Here is a 20,055-nt window from a genome sequence, read left to right as displayed (position 1 = left end):
CAACAAATTTCATTTATGCCTCACATTGATGAAGTGATAAGAATAATAATAATATACATATAGGATATTTTACAAAAAAAGTTTTATTAAAATTAGACCCTTATGATATACAAAGTGACTTAAATTTATCAACAATTTTATCTTAATGCAAATTTTTTGTCCTTTGTGATATTTTCCAATAGCTTATCTGAAATTCTTAGAATCAGATTTCAAAATAAGATTTCAAAGTCAGATTTCTTTGAAATCACAATTTAAAAATGTTGATTTTAGAAAAGTAATGTGGTAAATATACTGCATATTATGAAATATCCCTAGTGGCAAATCATATGAATAATCACATGAACTGGGATCAATAGACTATAAATACCCCTGGCCAGGCACGGTGGTTCATGCCTGTAATCTTAGCACTTTGGGAGGCTGAGGCAGGTGAACCATCTGAGGTCAGGAGTTCGAGACCAGCCTGCCCAACGTGGTGAAACTTCGTCTCTACTAAAAGAAAAACATTAGCTGGGCATGGTGGTGGGTGCCTATAATCCCAGCTACTCAGAAGGCTGAGGCAGGAGAACTGCTTGAACCTGGGAGGTAGATGTTGCAGTGAGCCGAGATCATGCCATTGAACTCCAGCCTGGGAAACAGAGCAAAAACCCCATCTCAAAACAAACAAACGAAAGACCATAAATACCCCTACATCAGCACAGATCAGATTTTACTAAACTGTTGAACTTTGTACTTCCACATGAAAAACTGTAGATCTGCATATATTTTCAAATACTAATAGTTATAATTCCAGAGTTTATAAGTCCAATTTCTGGTTATTTTCATTATTAATACTTTCCCATCCATGTATCCTTTCTAATAGAGAATACAATATGTTTTTTTTTTTGAGATGGAGTCTCACTCTGTCCCCCAGGCTAGAGTGCAGTGTCAGGATCTTGGCTCACTGCAAGCTCTGCCTCCCAGTTTCAAGCAATTCTCCTGCCTCAGCCTACTAAGTAGCTGGGACTACAGGCGTGTGCCACCAGGCCGAGCTAATTTTTATACTTGTAGTAGAGATGGGGTTTTGCCACGTTGGCTAGGCTGGTCTCCAACTCCTGACCTCAGGTGATCTGCCTGCCTTGGCCTCCCAAAGTGCTGAGATTACAGGCATGAGCCACCGCGCCTGGCTGTTGGATGTTTTAAAAAGGTACTTACTTGATATTTTTCTTACCTCTATTCAAAGTAACTTTTGAAAGGCCGAAATCCGTCAGTTTAATATGACCCTCATTAGAAATAAGCATATTGTCCGGTTTCAAGTCCCTGCATACATAAAAGGCAAATAGTAGATAACCAAAAAAGGGCTAGTTTTAATGTTAGAATTTCCAGAAAGAGTTACAAAGGAGGCAAGCCCTATTTATTTCCTCCAAAATAAAGATGTCATTGATGGCTTTGAAAAGTACAGAAAACATCTCTTAAAAGCAAAACATCTTTTGTACTGTTTATCAGAATTGACAAAAAAGATAAATTAATACTAGATTATTTTTGGTATCATTGGTTAGATATTCCATTAAAATAAAGAAACCTTATTAGATAAAATCAATCTCAAGCCAGTTCAAATTTATATTTACCTTTTTTTTTGAGATGGAGTCTGGCTCTGTCGCCCAGGCTGGGGTGCAGTGGCCAGATCTCAGCTCACTGCAAGCTCCGCCTCCCGGGAAGTTTCCGCCATTCTCCTGCCTCAGCCTCCTGAGTAGCTGGGACTACAGGCGCCCGCCACCTCGCCTGGCTAGTTTTTTGTATTTTTTAATAGAGACGGGGTTTCACCATGTTAGCCAGGATGGTCTCGATCTCCTGACCTCGTGATCCGCCCGTCTCGACCTCCCAAAGTGCTGGGATTATAGGCGTGAGCCACCGCACCTGGCCTACATTTACCTTCTTAAAGGAAGGTACGATTGAGATTTAATAAGTCACTTAATCTGACTTTCTTTGCATAGAGAAAAACATTGTAAATCAGTTGGACTACAAAATACAGCACTTTTGTACAATGCAGAGCAACAGAAAGGATTCAATACTCTTCACATAAAATGCCATACTTAGTGGGGCGTGGTAGCTCATGCCTGTAATTGTAGCATTTTGGGAGGCTGAGGTGGGAGGATCCCTTGAGTCCAGGAGTTAAAGAGCAGCCTGGGAACCTTATCTCTACACACACACAAAGCCAGGAGTAATGGCACATGCCTCTAGTCCCAGACACTTGGGAGGCTAAGGCAGGGGGATTGCTTGAGCCCCAGAGGTCCAGGCTATAGTGAGCCAAGATCAAGCCACTGCACTCCACAACCTGGGTGACAAAGTGAGACCCTTTGTCTCAACAAAGAAAAAGATAAATAAAAATATAAATAAATACAAAAATAAATAAATACATGCTATACTCATGTTCAAAGCAATATATTTTTAAAAACACAGGGAGATGAAAGAAGAGTTAATTTCTAAACGAATACAAGTTACTAGTAAACTTTAGATAACCTGGAAGTAAGTGCAAGTGGTTACCGTGAATATCTGAGACTCAAATATATAATTTGATTACTTGAATTTTTAAGTAATAACTTGGAGAAAAGTTGGTCTTTACCTGTGGATGATTCCGTGTCTGTGAAGGTAGTCTAGAGCCAGTGCTACTTCAGAAATATATTTCACAGCCATCTCTTCATCAAAATAACCATATATATGTAGGAGAGACTTGACATCTCCCCCAATGAGATATTCCATTACCTATCAAAAAAGAATTTAATATTGTGAAATAAAAACAATATGATTACTTTAAAAATCTAGTATTTGGGCATTACAGTTACGATATTTGGCATGGCTCTGTAACAAAACTACCTTTTCTTGCTATTACTTGTAATACATTAATACTAGGTTTATTCATGTTGCCATATAGTTTTTAATTAAAAATTAAACTGTTTAGGCTGGGCACAGTGGCTCACGCCTATAATCTCGGCACTTCTGGGAGGCCAAGATAGGCAGATCACTTGAGGCCAGGAGTTCGAGAATAGCCTGGCCAACACAGCGAAACCCCGTCTCTACTGAAAATACAAAAAATTAGCCGGGCCTGGTGGCACATGCCTTTAATCTCAGCTACTTGGGAGGCTGAGGCATGAGAATTGCTTGAACCCAGGAGGCACAGGGTGGCCAAGATTGCGCCACTGCAGTCCAGCCTGGGCAACAGAGGGAGACTCTATCTCAGGTTGGGGTGCAGTTATGTGCAATGGTATCTCTATTAGCTAGCTGCACACCACCATGCCCAGCTAATTTTTATTTTAATTTTTTTGTAGAGATGGAGTCTCATCCCCAAGTTGGTCTGGAACTCTTGGCTTTAAGTGATCCTCCTGTCTCAGCATCTCGAAGTGCTTGAATTACAGGTATGAGCCACAGCCCCTGGCCTGTGTCTCTGTGTATATATACATACACATACACATACACACACACCATATGTATCAGGAGAACCTGCTCCCGACGTTTAACATGGGTTCTTTTCTATTTCCTAAGTGTCTCGGCTGGGTTGAGAAATAAAGGGAAAAAAGAGCACAAGAGAGAGAAATTTAAAACTGGGTGTCCAGGGAAGACATCACATGTGGGCAGGATCCAGCAAGTTTTTATTAGCGATTTTCAAAAGGGGAGGGAGTGCATGAATAGGGTGTGGGTCACAGAGATCACAGACTTCACAAGGTAATAAAATATCACAAAGCAAATGGAGGCAGGGCGAGATCATAGGACCACCGGATGAAGTGAAATTAAAATTGCTAATGAAGTTTCGGGCACGCATTGTCATTGATAACATCTTATCAGGAAACAGGGTTTGAGAGCAGATAACCTGTCTGACCACAATTTATTAGGTGGGAATTTTCTCATCCTAATAAGCCTAGGAGCACTATAGGAGACCTGGGCTCATTTCATTCCCTGGGCCCTTTGACCATAAAAGACAAAGATGGGATGCCTTAAAAAGGGGCGATGCCTTAAAAAGGGGCGATGCCTTAAAAATGGGCCGTCTATAGGCCTACCTGCAGGGCGCATTCTCTTTCTCAGGGATGTTCCTTGCTGAGAAAACGAATTCAGAGATAATTTCTCCTATTTGCTTATGAAAGAGGAGGAATATAGCTCTGTTCCGTTGGCTCACCGGCGGCCAGTTCAAAGTTACCTCTCTTGTTCCCTGAACATTGCTGTTATCCTGTTCTTTTTTTAAGATGCCTAGATTTCATATTCAAACACATATGCTCTACAAACAAGGTGTGCAGTTGACACAATCACAGGGTACTGAGGCGACATTCGTCCTCCTTAATTTACAAAGAAGATGACGGGATTAAGAGATTAAAGACAGGCATAGGAAATTACAAGGATATTCACTGGGGAAGTGATAAGTGTCCATGAAATCTTCACAATTTATATTCAGAGATTACAGTAAAGACAGGTGTAAGAAATTATAAAAGTATTAATTTGGGGAACTAATAAATGTCCATGAAAACTTCACAATTTTTGTTCTTCTGCCGCAGCTTTAGGGGGTGCCTCCGTTCGGGGTCCCTGACTTCCCGCAACACATATGCATATACCCTATTGGTTCTTTTTCTTTGGAGAACTCTAACTAATATAACAGGTAAATTTGCCAAGGTTGTGAGTGCAGCCAGAATTCATATGCAAGTACTCTGAACCCAGACATGGTTCTCTTAAATCACTGGGTCCACTGACTGCTGAATGGATAAAGAAACAAAGTAAAAATTATTTACTCACCAAGTAGACATTGTTTGCAGACTGCAGTGAATAATACAAATGGACAATGAATGGGCTTTTGCTTAGTGCCAGTGCATCTCTCTCAGCTTGGACCTGATGAGTCATATTTTTGTTGATCATGTCTGCTTTTTTAACAACCTGTAATAGATAAAATAAAAATGATATGTTATTTTATTCTGAGACAGTCTCCATCTCTCACCCAGGCTGAGTGCAGTGGCATGATCAAGGCTTACTGCAGCCTTGATTTCCCAGGCTCAAGTTATCCTCCCACCTCAGCCTCCCAAGTAGCTGGGACTACCGGCACCCATCACTATATCTGGCTACTTTATATTTTTGTAGAGACAAGGTCTCACTATGTTGCCCAGGTCGGGCTAAAATGAGCCTCAAGCAATACCCCTGTCAAAGTGCTGGGATTACAGGTGTGAGTCACAGCTCCCTGCCTTTTTTTTAAATTACAGAGTGATCTCTGCCGGGTGGGGTGGCTCACACCTGTAATCCCAGCACTTTGGGAGGCCGAGGCGGGTGGATCACGAGGTCAGGAGATCAAGACCATCCTGGCTAACATGGTGAAACCCCGTCTCTACTGAAAATACAAAAAAAATTAGCCAGGCATGGTGGCGGGTGCCTGTGGTCCCAGTTACTTGGGAGGCTGAGGCAGGAGAATGGCATGAACCCGGGAGGCGGGGATTGCAGTGAGCCGAGATCGTGCCACTGCACTCCAGCCTGGGCGACAGAGCGAGTCTCCGTCTAAAAAAAAAAAAAAAAAAAATTACAGCGTGATCTCAGGTTTCAAAGTTACCATCATAAAAACATGAACAGAGAGAACACATATAGATGTCATGTGGACTCGCACTGCTATCAGGAAACCACGTACAAAAAATAGTTAAGACAGTTTTTAAAAAAATCTTCAAGATAGAATTGCTTATCTTGGTATTAAATGGCAGAAGTATCACAATCTCTTTAGAGAAGGAAAAAAAATTAAACAAACGCTCCCAGACTGCCCTGTATATTAATAGAAAAAAAATTCTGTTCCACTGTTCTGATAACAAAGTCAAAAGATAGTTACATTCCTCATAAGCCCACAGATAACTAGGACCTGGGCATGGAGTAACTACTTAATTTTTTTTTTTTTTAACTTCTGATTCTTTGATAGATGGGAATAGAATCAGAAAGAGGCATAACATCGGAAGTTTGCCTATGAAAAAAAATCTTAAGCTGGAATAGTCAGAACTTCAAGTTTCAAGGTAATCTATACAGAAACAGAACTATTAAAGTTGGAATACTAAAAAAAATTAAAGGCCAGGTGCGGTGGCTCATGCCTGTAATCCCACACTTTAGGAGGCCGAGGTGGACGGATCACAAGGTCAGGAGATCGAGACCACGGTGAAACCCGGTCTCCACTAAAAATACAAAAAATTAGCCTGGCATGGTGGCAGGCGCCTGTAGTCCCAGCTACTCGGGAAGCTGAGGCCGGAGAATAGCGTGAACCCAGGACGTGGAGCTTGCAGTGAGCCGAGATCGCGCCACTGCACTCCAGCCTGGGGCGACAGAGCATGACTTCATCTCAAAAAAAAAAATTTTTTTAAATAAATAAATAAATAATACATAAATAAATAAAAATAAAGTTGGAACACTAAACTGAATAGTCAGTAACACTGGGACCAATTCTCAGAACTGCTACAAGAAAAAAAGGCATATTTCTTTCAAAGATTTATTACAGTATTTAATAAAATCATTAATACATTATAAATTCCTGCCTTAACGCCTTTCTTTAAGAAAACTGAGGGAAATTGACAAAGCAAGTCGGTAACATGATTTTTCCTATCATTTCACTGGCTATGAGGGCATGCTTGTTTTGTTCCCCATTGTTGTCCAGTTCTTAGACACAAAGAGGGTGGGTGCTAAACAAATACTGATTAAACACATGGATTAGTGTTTTCGTTCAACAACTGATCATGACTGAGTACTGTAGAGGGAAAAGCAAAAATCTCAGGAACATATATATAAAGTAACCAATTCAATGAGATGGGTCTGAAAGATCAGGGAAGGTCTGAAGGGGAGCTAAGATGAATCTTAATACACGAATAAGGCAGGTGGAGAACAGCAGAAAAGGGTGGAAGAAAAGCACTTAGCAAGGAGCCAGCATAAGGCCGGGCACAGTGGCTCACACCTGTAATCCCAGCACTTTGGGAGGCCGAGCCAGGCGGATCACCTGAGGTCAGGAGTTTGAGACCAGCCTAACCAGCATGGAGAAACCCTGTCTCTAATAAAAATACAAAATTAGTCAGGTGTGCTGGTGCATGCCTGTAATCTCAGCTACTCAGAAGGCTGAGTCAGGAGAATCGCTTGAACCTGGAAGGCAGAGGTTGCGGTGAGCTGAGATCACACCATTGCACTCCAGCCTGGGCAACAAGAGCGAAACTCTGTCTCCAAAAAAAAGAAAGAACGAACTAGCATAAACATAAGCACAGAAGCAAGAAAATACACAGCATTTAGAGACTAGCCAATTGTCTGCTGAGGCCAAAAGACAGGGTATGAGGAAGATGCAGTGGAAATACGGAGCCAGAACTGGGAAAACGACTGCTTTTCTAAGGACTCTGAACTTGAGTTTACATGTCACAGTCTAAGAAATGAATGAAAAAATGAAGATAATGATTCCAGCTAGGAGGCTATTCCAACAGACTATGTATGGAAATGAAGGCATGATGAACCTCAAAAATGTCATGTCGAGTGAAAAAAAACAGATGCAGACGACATATTGTATGATTCCATTTATATGAAATGTCCAGAAATGGCAAACCTATGGAGACAGAAAGTAGATCAGTGGTTATCTGGGGCTGGAGGTGTTAATGGGGTAGGCACTGCAGATGAGCAGAAGAGGTTTTCCAGCAATGGAAATATTCTAAAATTGGATTGTGGTGATGGTTATACAACTATCTAATTTATTAAAACCACTGAATTGTACCTTTTTTTTTTTTTTTTGAGATGGAGTATCACCCTGTCTCCCAGGCTGGAGTACTGTGGCGCGATCTTGGTTCACCGCAACCTCTGCCTCCCAAGTTCAAGTGATTCTCCTGCCTCAGCCTCCCGAGCACCTGGGATTACAGGTACACACCACCATCCAGCTAATTTTTGTATTTTTAGTAGAGACAGGGTTTCACCATGTTGGTCAGGCTGGTCTCGAACTCCTGACCTCAGGTTATCCGCCCGCCTCAGCCTCCCACCGTGCTGGGATTACAGGCGTGGGCCACCGTGCCTGGCCTTTTTTTCTTTTTTTGACACATAGTCCTGCTCTGTCAACCAGGCTGGAATACATTGGTGCAATCTCAGCTCGCTGCAACCTCTGCTTCCCGAGTTCAAGTGATTCTCCTGCCTTAGCCTACTGAATAGCTGGGATTACAGGTGCGTGCCAGCACGCCCGGCTAATTTTTTGTATTTTTAGTAGAGACAGAGTTTCACCATGTTGGTCAGCTGGTCTCAAACTCCCGACCTCAGGTAATCCCACCTGTCTTGGCCTCTCAAAGTGCTGGGATTACAGGAGTGAGCCACTGCACCCAGCCTGTACCTTTATAACCAAATAAATAGGGGGAAAAGTGAAAGCCTGTACTTGGACAGGGACTTGGGAATGGGAAAGGATAAAAAGCATGACTAAAAGAGATGGAACTGACAGGAACACTGAGAGATATACAGAGATGAAATAAAGTGATTCAGGTTTCTAGTCTGAAGGACAGGGATGAAGGTGTTATTAAATGGAGAGAAGGAATATAGGCGGTTCAGAATTTAGGCAGTTAGGTGGAAAGGATTAGTTAGGGTTAGGCAAGTACAATTTGGAGGTGTGTGCTGGATATTCACTTGACAATGTCCAATAGGAAGCTGAAATCCCACTAACAAGTTGCTGGTTTCTCATTTCCTTTACCGCCTTCACTCAGTGCCACAATGTGAGTAATGTGAAACCACTGGAATGGACGAGTACCAAGAATGGACAGAACAGCTTCAAGATACATGTTGAATGTTTTTAGAATGATACACACGGCTGCATGGACAAAGGATCGGCTTAGGACATATTTCAACCTACTCTTAAAAAAAAAATAAAATGCATTCTAGATTTCACAATGGAAGATTTGAAGAGAAAACAATGGGCTCATTTAAAGAGAACTTTTGGTTATACAACAGGTCGGAAATTAATCTACATCAAACCGCAAAGCTAGAATATAACTTGGAAGTGACAGTTACTAATTTAATGAATATTCCCAACTTAATCCTGGCAAAGGCCAAATGAGTAAAAAGGATCCAGAAGATACATCAAACGAATAGGTAATGCTAACACTTAAAAATTTCATAATGCCACCCACAGTGGCTGACGCCTGTAATCCCAGCGTTTTGGGAGGCTGAGGCGGGCAATCACCTGAGGTCAGGAGTTCGAGATCAGCCTGCCCAAAATGGTGAAACTCTGTCTCTACTAAAAATACAAAAAATTAGCCCGGGTTGGTGGCGTGCACATTTAATCCCAACTACTCGGGAGGCTGAGGCAGGAGAATTGCTTGAACCTGGGAGGTGGAGGCTGCAGTGAGCTGAGATCACTTCACTGTGAAACTCCGTCTCAAAAAAAAAAAAAAATTCGTAACAGGGCCGGGCGCGGTGGCTCACACCTGTAATCCCAGCACTCTGGGAGGCCGTGGTGGGCGGATCACATGAGGTCAGGAGTTCCAGACCAGTCTGGTCAACATAGCGAAAAACAACATGGCGAAACTCAATCTCTACCAAAAAAAATACAAAAATCAGCCAGGTGTGGTGGCGCGCCCCTGTAATCCCGGTTACTCGAGGCTGAGACAGGAGAATCGCTTGAACCCAGGAGGCAGAGGTTGCAGGGAGCCGGGACCGCGCCACACTACTCCAGCCTGGGGGACAGAGAAAGACTGTCTTAAAAAAAATTATTAAAGACTTATCAGAAAAAAGTACATCTTTCTCCTGGTTAAGAGTCAAAAAGTTAGCAGTACCTACAAATTAATCACTCTTCTGCGGTAGAAAAATTTCAGCGATTCTGCACGTCAAAGCAAACAAACAAGGTAAACAAAACCACTAATTACTAAAAACCTTTTGGATTTAGAAACCTAACTGAAGCAAGGGTGAGACTACGAATCACGGCATTGGCTTTAAGTCCCTGTTGTACTAAGGCCGATGTAATCACCTCGGTCAAGTCCCTTTGCCTTCGGCCTCAGTTTCCTCATTTGCTAACGCTGGGCAGGGAGAAGAGGGTCAAACTACTGGGCATCCGAGATACGGAGGGAAGGGCGGAACAGAGGTGAGACACCCGACCCTATCGCGATGTCGCAGGGCTCTGGAGGCTTCAGCAAGCCAGGCAAGCAAGGCCACCCAGACTCCTTGCTCCAGCGGCCCCGGGGCCTGCCCAAGCCGGGGGGGCAGGAAGGAGGGCCGAAGGGCCTGACCCCTTCCTTTGCTCCTCCTTGACTTCCTACCTTTACTGCATACAATTTGCCGCCTTTCTGCCCCAGATACACTTTCCCGAAGGCGCCCCGGCTAATGGGCTTCACAATGCTGAATTCCTCAATGGAAGGCGGTTTTGGCACCGAGATTCTATTCACGCCCTCCTCGGTCGCCGCGCCTCGTCCAGCCTCCTTCTTGCTTCCCGCGGTGGGCTCCATCGCTAGCCAGCCTACAGCGGTCCCGCGGCCACGGCCCCTTGGCCAGCAGCCACTCCCGCCAACTGGGTTCAAAGTGAGGCTCCGCCCTCGCCGCGCGCGGCCGTGACGTCACCGCGCCGCCGTGCCCCGCCCTCGTCACCTCCCATACGCAGACGTGGAGGGAGGGGGCGTCGGGAAAGCCCCGAGTCCGCCGCAGTACACTAGTCGTGGGCGGCGACCGCGGCACCACTGACGTCATTCCTCATGAGGGAGGAGGCACAAACAGTTCTGGGCCGACAGTAAAGGGACGACTGGGACTTCACTGAATCGCAGGATTTGAAAACATTTCTCCCGGCTTCCCAACGAGGCTGGTGGAAAGCGGTCCTCCTCCCATACACGACCTCCCCACCCCCGCGAGGCGTAGAAACCAGTTCGGACTGTACAGTAAAGCGAAAGCCAGGGCTGAGGTTTGGAAGCTAGTGAAGGCACAGAATGTGGAGAAACGATGAGCAGGAAGCGGGTGGCCGCCCGTGTCATCTGACGTTTTCCCAGGATATAATTTGCCTGACTGAAACAGATCAGAACCAACAGGGAGAGTTTTCGATTTAGTGTGAGGAAAAGAGCACGAAATTGTAGTAAAAGACCTTATTGCTCAAGGCCTAGTCAGAAGATTTCATAAGGAAGCTGTAGAAAGTCTTAAGAGGAGATTAGCCGGGCGTGGTGGCGGGCACCTGTATCCCCAGCTACTCGGGAGACTGAGGCAGGAGAATGGCTTGAACCCGGGGGGCGGAGGTTGCAGTGAGCCGGGATCGAGCCACTGCACTCCAGCCTGGGCGAAAGAACGAAACTCCGTCTCCAAAAGAAAAAGAAACTCTAAAGAGGGTAAAGGCTGTTCTCTCCTTAAAAAACAGCTAAAGACCTTTGGGGACGGTGTTCGTTGTAAACGTCAACTACTTCCGCGGGAAAGAACGCGCAGGCATTTGGCCATGTGGGCGCTCACTTGCCCCGGAAGTACTGTTGCGTTAGCGCCTCACCTTCCGGGGCGGATTGTCTGTCGTTGCAGTAGGTGTAGGAAGAGGAGGCCATTTTCCGTTTCTGGGAGGAGTGCGGGGCAACGGGTCGGAGAAAAAGATAAAAAGAAGGGCTCAGCGCCTCCCCGCCGGGCCGTCGACAGAGGGGCACAGTTTCGGCAGGCGGGTGAGGTCGCTGAGGGCCCGCAGGAGATGTTTTCCTTGTCGAGCACGGTGCAACCCCAGGTAAGCCCGGCATTCACCCCATTTTTTTCCCTCCCGCCCTGCCCGTGGCTGTTTGCAAATTGCACTCTTGGAAGCGATTTCTCAGAAAGGACTCTAGGAAAGAAGTGATGAACTCTGCGCGTCCCAGGATTGAGGAGTGGATCGGGGACGTCGCTGAGAGTGGGCCCGAGACTTCAGGGCTGACGATGAAGCTGTTGGGGGCAGAGGCGGGGTGTGAGCGTGATGGAGAGAGACCCTGGCTTACCGAACTGATGGCGTGGAATTTCTGATAGAGAATCCGTCCGGCATTGTTCAGTGTCTGGCGTTCTGGCGTGGGGGCTGGGGATATGTCTCTACCATACATGTAAAGGGAGCAGGTAATGTTCCCGTTTCTTCCGACTTTCCAGTGGCTTTAGTGTTCACAGCCCGTCCCCTGCTCTTTCTTTCCTTTTAAATGGAATTTAAATTTAACCCAAACATGGTATAATAATTCGAATGGCCAGCCTTGCAAGTTTTCTCTTTTTGACAAGAAGTAACTAATAACGTGTACTTTCGAGTCGTAAATTGTTTGCAGTTAAAATTTTGATTCAGCCTCATCCTCATCGTTTTGTAAAACAAAAGGTAGTGAAGAGAAAAATGATCTCAAGGGTTTTCAGTACGCTTTTTGATGGGCAGTCACTTATGACAATGTTTTATTCTTGCTTCATTCCAGTCTCTTTTTTTGATGGTAACATTTTAATAGATTTTTTGAGAGTTCCTACAGTTTTACAAAGAAATAGTTTTTAAAACGTTGAGTTTTTTAAAAAAATAATTTTTAAGAAAACCGACACTCTTAGGTTCTTGGTTTAAGCATATGATTGTGTTCCTTTGTGTAACTTTGACTCCCCCTCATTTTAAGAATTTTTAATTTTTTTGTGCTAGTACTGGCTAACAAACTGAAGCAGCTGCTTGTTTATTCGGCATCAGTTATGTACCAGGTGAGCAAAGCAAATGTGGAATCTTCTCTTAATATTGATATGAAGTAAATATGACTAGGACTTAACCAGGTGAAGAGTGAACAGGTATCACGGGCATACAGAAAAATACCTGTAGGTCCTGAGTTAGGAAACGATTTAGCAGGTTGGAGGAACCAAAATAAGGCTAGTGTGGCTAGAACATAGTAATTAAAGGGAGTAGTGACAGAAGAGGTTGGAGAAAAGACCTGAGGCAGATCATACAGGGAGTAAAGGATTTGTTATGGCTGATTTCATTTTAAGTGCGTTGGCAACCACTGAAAGTTTTTTTTTTTTTTTTTTTCAATTGAGACGGAGTCTGGCTCTTTCGCCCAGGCTGGAGTGCAGTGGCCCGATCTCGGCTCACTGCAAGCTCCGCCTCCCGGGTTCACGCCTTTCTCCTGCCTCAGCCTCCCAAGTACCTGGGACTACAGGCGCCCGCTACCACGCCCGGCTAATTTTTGGATTTTTAGTAGAGACGGGGTTTTCACTGTGTTAGCCAGGATGGTCTCGATATTCTGACCTCGTGATCCGTCCGCCTCAGCCTCCCGAAGTGCTGGGATTACAGGTCTGAGCCACCACGTCCGGCCACGGATATGCATACTTAAGGTAGTTTTACAGTCTGCTTTATTCCCTAGTATGTCACGAATTTGTGTATCAATATCCATGGGATGAGAAATCTGGAATTTTGAGTCAGATTCTAAATCTCTGTTGTCTTCCTCTGTTAAATGGTCTGTACCCCACGGTAATGGCATTAGTCATTGATGAGGGCGGAGCCCTCCTGAACTAAATGCCTCTTAAAGGTCCCACCTCTTAACATTACAGGATTACAGTGGCAACTAAGTTTGCCATTCTTCTCAACTCAAACTTGAGTTTTGGAGGAGATGAACAGTGAAATTTTTACTGGAAGTGGGCCCTGTTCCAGACCCCAACAGAGGGTTCTTGGATCTCGCACAAGAATTTGAGAGAGTCGCCCAGCGCGTGGTGCTCACACATGTAATCCCAGCACTTTGGGAGGCAGAGGCGAGCGGATCACGAGATCAGGAGATAGAAATCCTGGCTAACATTGTGAAACTCCGTCTCTACTAAAAATACAAAAAATTAGCTGGGCGTGGTGGCCTGTGCCTGTAGTCCCAACTCCTTGGGAGACTGAGGCAGAAGAATCGCTTGAACCCAGGAGGCGGAGGTTGCAGTGAGCCGAGATCGCATCACTGTGCTCCCAACCTGGGCGACAAAGCGAGACTCCATCTCAAAAAAAAAAAAAGAGAGAGTCTATAAAGTGAAAGCAAGTTTATTAAGATATAAGAAGGTAAAGGAGTAAAGAATGGGGTACTCCATAGGCAGAGGAGCGGAGCTGCTTGGGCTTCTCCGCTAAGGATACCTACGGTTAGTTATTTCTTGATTTTATGCTAAACAGTGTGTGATTATTCATAAGTTTTCAGGGAAAGGGGGACTTTCGAGATTCCTCCCCTTTTTGGACCACACAGGGTAACTTCTTGACGTTGCCATGGCATTTATAAACTGTCATGATCTGGTGGGAGTGTCTTTTAGCGTGCTAATGCATTATAATTAGCACATAATGAGCAGTGAGGATTAGCAGAGGTCACTCTCTTCATCTTGGTTTTGGTGGGATTTGGCTGGCTTCCTTACTACAGCTTGTTTTATCAGCAAAGTCTTTATGACCTGTATCTTGTGCCCACATCCTATCTCATCCTGTGACTTAGAATGCCTAATTTCCTGGGAATGCAGCCCAGTAGTTCTCAGCCTCATTTACCATCATTTTGCCCCTGCTCCAGATGGAGTCGCTGTGGTTCAAACATCTCTGACAGAACTGTAACAAGAAGTATAATTGTTACTCATTATTATAGCTATTTGAGGATTAAATGGGATGATATAAGTAAAGCATGTAATACTAAACCTGGTATATAATAAAAAGCCATTTAGTTTGTTCGTTTACTCAACAAATATTTATTAAGTAAATTTTTTTTTTTTTTCTTGAGACAGGGTCTTGCTGTGTCAGGCTGGAGTGCAGTGGCGTGATAGCTCACTGCAGCCTCAACCTCCTGGGCTCAAGTGTTTTTTTGTTTTTATTTTATTTTTATTTTTATTTTTTTATTTTTTGAGGTGGAGTTTTGCTCTTGTCACCCAGGCTGGAGTGCAGTGGCACGATCTTGGCTCACTGCAACCTCCGCCTCCCAGGTACGAGTGATTTTCCTGCCTCTGCCTCCCAAGTATCTGGGATTACAGGCGCCCATCACCATTCCTGGCCAATTTTTTGTATTTTTAGTGGAGACGGGATTTCACCACATTGGCCAGGCTGGTCTTGAACTCCTGACCTCAGGTATCTGCCTGCGTTGGTCTCCCAAAGTGCTGGGATTACAGGTGTGAGCCGCTGTTCCTGGCCTACTTACTATTTTTTTAATGTTGGATGTATTTCATTATGTGGTAGTTTCTTTTTTTTTTGAGACAGGTCTCATCCTGTTGCCCTGGCTAGGGTGCAGTGGTGTGATCACAGCTCACTGCAACCTCCGCTTCCTGGGATCAAGCAATTCTCCTACCTCAGCCTCCCAAGTAGCTGAGACTACAGGTGCACACCATCACACCCGTCTAATTGTTGTATTTTTTGGTAGAGATGGGGTTTCACTGTGTTGGTCAGGCTGGTCTTGAACTCCTGACCTCAAGTGATCCGCCTGCCTCGGCCTCCCAAAGTGCTGGGATTACAGGCATGAGCAACTGCACCTGACCAGTGGTATCATTTATTTTGCCGCTCCTCTAATGCTGGATGTTTCCAGCTTTCTACTATTTTTGAAATGTTTTTGATGAGAGTTATTCTCTATGCATGTGCAAGTACTTGTCAGATTCCTTAGAATAAATTCCTAGAAGGTGGATTGCTACAAACAAGAAATGTATGTATTTTTGATACTTTTGATTTACATATTCAGAATAATATCCTGAAAGAATATACCAATTTTCTTCTCACCAGCAGTAAATTCGAGTACTTACAGTTTTTGGTATACTGGGTTGACATATGATGTATATTTAATACTTAACAAATCCTGACAAGAAAAAGGAGATTGTTCTGTTTATTCAAAAAAAAAAAAAAAATACTTAATTTTTTTTTTTTTTTTTTTTTGAGACGGAGTCTCGCTCTGTCCGCCTGGGCTGGAGTGCAGTGGCCGGATCTCAGCTCACTGCAAGCTCCGCCTCCCGGGTTCACGCCATTCTCCTGCCTCAGCCTCCTGAGTAGCTGGGACTACAGGCGCCTGCCACCTCGCCCGGCTAGTTTTTTGTATTTTTTTTTTTTTTTAGTAGAGACGGGGTTTCACCATGTTAGCCAGGATGGTCTCGATCTCCTGACCTCGTGATCCACCCGTCTCGGCCTCCCAAAGTGCTGGGATTACAGGCTTGAGCCACCGCGCCCCGCCACTACTTAATTTTTAACTTTTATCTTTTTCTAGGTTACAGTTCCTCTGAGTCATCTCATCAATGCCTTCCATACACCAAAAAACACTTCTGTTTCTCTCAGTGGAGTGTCAGTTTCTCAAAAACAGCATCGAGATGTAGTTCCTGAGCATGAGGCCCCCAGCAGTGAGGTAAGTCTTTATCCTGGTTGTGTGAGAAAACCTTTTTGATACATAGTTGACCTTGAACAAATGAGGGATTAAGGATATTGCCCCTCCCCCATAGTCAAAAATTTGAGTATAATTTTTGACTCCTGAGAAACTTAACTACTAATACCCTACTATTGACCGGGAAGTCTTGCCAATAAAATAGAGTCCATTAACGTATATTTTTTATATTTTATGTATTATGTACTGTATTCTTACAATAAAGTAAGATAGAGAAAATAAAATGTTATTAAGAAAATCATAAGGAAGAGAAAATATACTTACTATTCATTAAGTAGAAGTGGACCATTATAAAGATCTTCATTATCTTCAAGTTGAGTGGGCTGAGGAGGAAGAGGAGGGATTGGTCTTGCTGTCTCTGGTGGCAGAGTAATTTGAGTAATTTATCTAGTGGTCTGTTAGACATTTTCCTTGGATAGGCTCCAGGGACCTCAAATTTAATATACCCAAAACTGAGAAAGTCCATGTATCTGTGGATGTGCACAGCTCTAATCTGTTGTTCAAGGATCAACTGTACTATTAATCATGTTGGATGAAGTATCTTTCTTTAGGCACTTGTGGCAAGGGATTTCTGCCTTCAGCTTAATCTTCTTGGCAATTGAAGATATTTCTGGTTTTTATTATACATATTGCAAATATATTTAGACTTTTTTTTTCTTAATTTTCATTTGGCATTGTACTTCGTATTAGCACCTCCTACATTGTGCGATACCAGTCGGCTACTCTGTTGTGTTCCCTCAGCAGTAGCGGTGAACCCATAGGTAACTGACCATGATTACCTCCCAAGTTTCAAGGAAGATAAAATAGTACGAAGTTATCATCTACTGCCTTATAGGAGCCTTCAGTGTAACTGAACAATTAAAATATAGGTACTGGAAAGTGAAATATATAAGCTAGGACACTGTACTTTCAGTATTTGTATAATTATAAAATCAGTGTTTCCTAGGATATTGAGAATTATGAACTTAATAACTGATGTGTTTACAAGGCTTATTAGTAAGATAGTTGCTTACAAGCTCAGGATACATTTTTCATGGAAAAAATGTTATAATCTGGCATTAAGTTCCCAAAGCCTCTTCAACACATAAATAGGTTATGTTCTTAATCTGATATCAGGAGCTAATGGCAAAGGACAGTAGTGGAGGAGTTGAAAAGAGCTTGCTTTTGAGGGGGTTGTAGAGTCAGCCTGGGGATAAAATTTTAATTTGATGAAAAGTTTGTCATCTTGTACTTCCTTTTGTACTATTTGCCTAGTTCTTACTGCCTTTTCCTATACACAGTCCATTACTGTCTTTCTACTCTACTACTGACACTCTTCTCCAAAATTATAGTCCAAGAGAGCCTTACTACTGAAGATAGTATCAACATTGGTACATGCAGCAAAATTATGTTCATTTTACAAGTTTTGAAAAATATTAGTGTAGGTAGAAGAAACGGAATTCATCCGTGGACTCTTTTCCAGATATAAGGCTGTTAACATTTTGTATTTTCGTATGTCTTTTTCTCTTGCACTTTTTGTATTTTATAATAATTAGATACTATTGCACATGTTGATTTAGATTCTGCTTTGCTTATTTAGCAGTCTTATGAATTTGTTATGCCGTACGTTTTCTGCATGTGTATTCACACTACATTCTGTTGAAATTTGGCTACTACTTTTACCATTTTTCAGACTTCTTTCGCTGAAGTTAGTGCTGATTTCCTTAGTGTTAAATACAGGCCTTTTACCAAAAAAAACCCTGCATCTCTCAACTTATCATTTGCATTTGACCTTTCTTACTTTGCAAATACTCCCTTAAATTGAGTGATACTACTTTGATGTGTTTTGTTTGTTTGTTTGTTTGTTTGTTTTTTGAGACAGAGTCTCCCTCTGTCGCCCAGGCTGGAATGCAGTGGTGTGATCTTGGCTCATTGCAACCTCCACCTCCTGGGATCAAATGATTCTCATGCCTCAGACTTCCGAGTAACTGGAATTACAGGCATGCCCCACCACACCTGGCTAATTTTTTGTATTTTTAGTAGAGATGGAGTTCACCATGTTGGCCAGGCTGGTCTCAGACTCCTGACCTCAAATGATCTGCCAGCCTCAGCCTTCCAAAGTGCTGGGATTACAGGCGTGAGCCACCATGCCTGTCCTAATTTTCAGTCTTTACTTTCTCCCAGGTTACATTCCCACTTACATATTTTCTTTCTTTTTTTTTTTTTTTCTTTAGTTTTAAGATGGAGTTTCACTCTCGTTGCCCACGCTGGAGTGCAATGGTGCGATCTTGGCTCACTGCAACCTCCGCCTCCCCGGTTCAAGCAATTCTTCTGCCTCAGTCTCCCGAGTAGCTGAGATTACAGGCGTGAGCCACCACGCGTGGCTAATTTTTTGTATTTTTAGTAGAGATGGGGTTTCACCATGTTGGCCAGGCTGGTCTTAAACTTCTGACATCAGGTGATCCGCCTGCCTCTGCCTCCCAAAGTGCTGGGATTATAGGCGTAAGCCACTGTGCCCAGCTGCCACTTGCATATTTTCAGTTAACATCTCTCTATATGTTACTCCCAAATATATCTTCAATGGTAAAGTCACTTTCAAGTTTTGAGTAATTTATCTAGTGGTCTGTTAGACATTTTCCTTGGATAGGTTCTAGGGACCTCAAATTTAATATGCCCAAAACTGAGTTATTGGTCTTACAGTGGCTTTAGTCCTACTTTTTCAGTCTGAGGCCAACTAGAAAAGAGAAACCACATAGTCATTTGAACAGTAAAAGTTTAGTATAAAAATGTAATGTCTGCTGGGCACAGTGGCTCATGCCTATAGTTCCAGCACTTTGGAAGGCTGAGGAGGGTGGATCACCTGAGGTCAGGAGTTCGAGACTAGCCTGACCAATATGGTAAAATTCCATCTCTACTAAAAATACAAAAATTAGCTGGATGTGGTGGCGTGTGCCTGTAGTCCCAGCTACTCGGGAGGCTGAGACAGGAGAATCGCTCGAGCCCAGGAGGCAAAGGTTGCTGTGAACCGAGATTGTACCACTGCACTCCAGCCTGGGTGACAGCAAGACTCTGTCTCAAAAATAAATAAATATAAAAATGTAATCTCATTTTTTTGTTTAATCTTGAAAAAAACCCTGTTTTTACAGGGAAGTGGAATAGGTAGGGATTTAAGAAGTAAACACTTAAAAAATATAAAAAATAAAAAGGGACCAGCAGATTTAGGGAGCAGCTCATACTTCTAGGGCTGAGATAGAGTCAGGGAGAGTTCTCCACCCTCAGGGCTGAGATCCTGATGTTGGCGAAGGCATGGCCTTGGCTTACTGAATGGTAGAGAAGTTGCTGTGATGTCATGCCAGGAGAATTTGCTGGATACTGGGGAAAGCTGTTCCTGGGGATGTGTCCTACTAGAGAAGCTGCTATATGAGTGGTGCCAGGGGAAGCTGCTAGGTATTGCTGGCCATTGTGCACTCCAGGAGCCAGGTTTTGGTGAAACTGCACAATTGACAGGAGCCAGATGCTATAGAAACCATGGGTGTTACAGACAGGAATCTGCTAGATGAGCATACCAGAACCAGGAATCAAAACCTCTCTTCCTACAGTGTACGTTCAGTGACTTCCTGACGAAGCTTAACATTGTTTCAATTGGCAAAGGAAAAATATTCAAAGGGTACAGATCCATGTTCATGGAGCCAGCAAAAAGGATGAAAGAGCACTTGGACACAACCAGCTGATAACTGGCACATCCGTCCAGAACCCTTCTCCCTCTCAATCCCTATACACTGTGGGTTTCTCCAAATGCCTATTGTCTATGATTTGCTGTGTCCAT

The 20,055-nt window shown here is 43.5% G+C and overlaps 2 protein-coding genes across 4 annotated transcripts in view; one reads left to right on the top strand and one right to left on the bottom strand.

Moving 5' to 3' along the window:
- MASTL (microtubule associated serine/threonine kinase like) overlaps nucleotides 1-11,505 on the bottom strand; it is a 35,013-nt gene extending 23,508 nt beyond the window's left edge. For 2 of the 3 annotated variants that reach the window (XM_033208838.1, XM_033208839.1), the window contains exons 1-4: nucleotides 10,230-10,567; nucleotides 4,753-4,890; nucleotides 2,600-2,739; nucleotides 1,208-1,296 (exon numbers count right to left, since the gene is read on the bottom strand). In XM_033208838.1, coding sequence (XP_033064729.1) covers nucleotides 1,208-1,296; nucleotides 2,600-2,739; nucleotides 4,753-4,890; nucleotides 10,230-10,415 — 553 coding nt within the window. In that variant the 5' untranslated portion in view covers nucleotides 10,416-10,567. Of the gene's footprint in view, nucleotides 1-1,207; nucleotides 1,297-2,599; nucleotides 2,740-4,752; nucleotides 4,891-10,229; nucleotides 10,568-11,428 lie in introns of those variants that run through there. The other variant, XM_033208840.1, reaches the window with a different exon arrangement.
- YME1L1 (YME1 like 1 ATPase) overlaps nucleotides 11,348-20,055 on the top strand; it is a 45,465-nt gene continuing 36,757 nt past the window's right edge. Inside the window, exons 1-2 of the mRNA XM_033208841.1 lie at nucleotides 11,348-11,650; nucleotides 16,080-16,214. Of these exons, the coding sequence (XP_033064732.1) occupies nucleotides 11,381-11,650; nucleotides 16,080-16,214 (405 nt within the window). The 5' untranslated portion in view covers nucleotides 11,348-11,380. The remainder of the gene's footprint in view (nucleotides 11,651-16,079; nucleotides 16,215-20,055) is intronic.

This window comes from Trachypithecus francoisi, unplaced genomic scaffold, assembly GCF_009764315.1.
Source record: "Trachypithecus francoisi isolate TF-2019V2 unplaced genomic scaffold, Tfra_2.0 Lachesis_group9, whole genome shotgun sequence".
Lineage (NCBI taxonomy): Eukaryota > Metazoa > Chordata > Mammalia > Primates > Cercopithecidae > Trachypithecus > Trachypithecus francoisi.
This window is presented reverse-complemented; position numbering and strand designations above follow the sequence as displayed.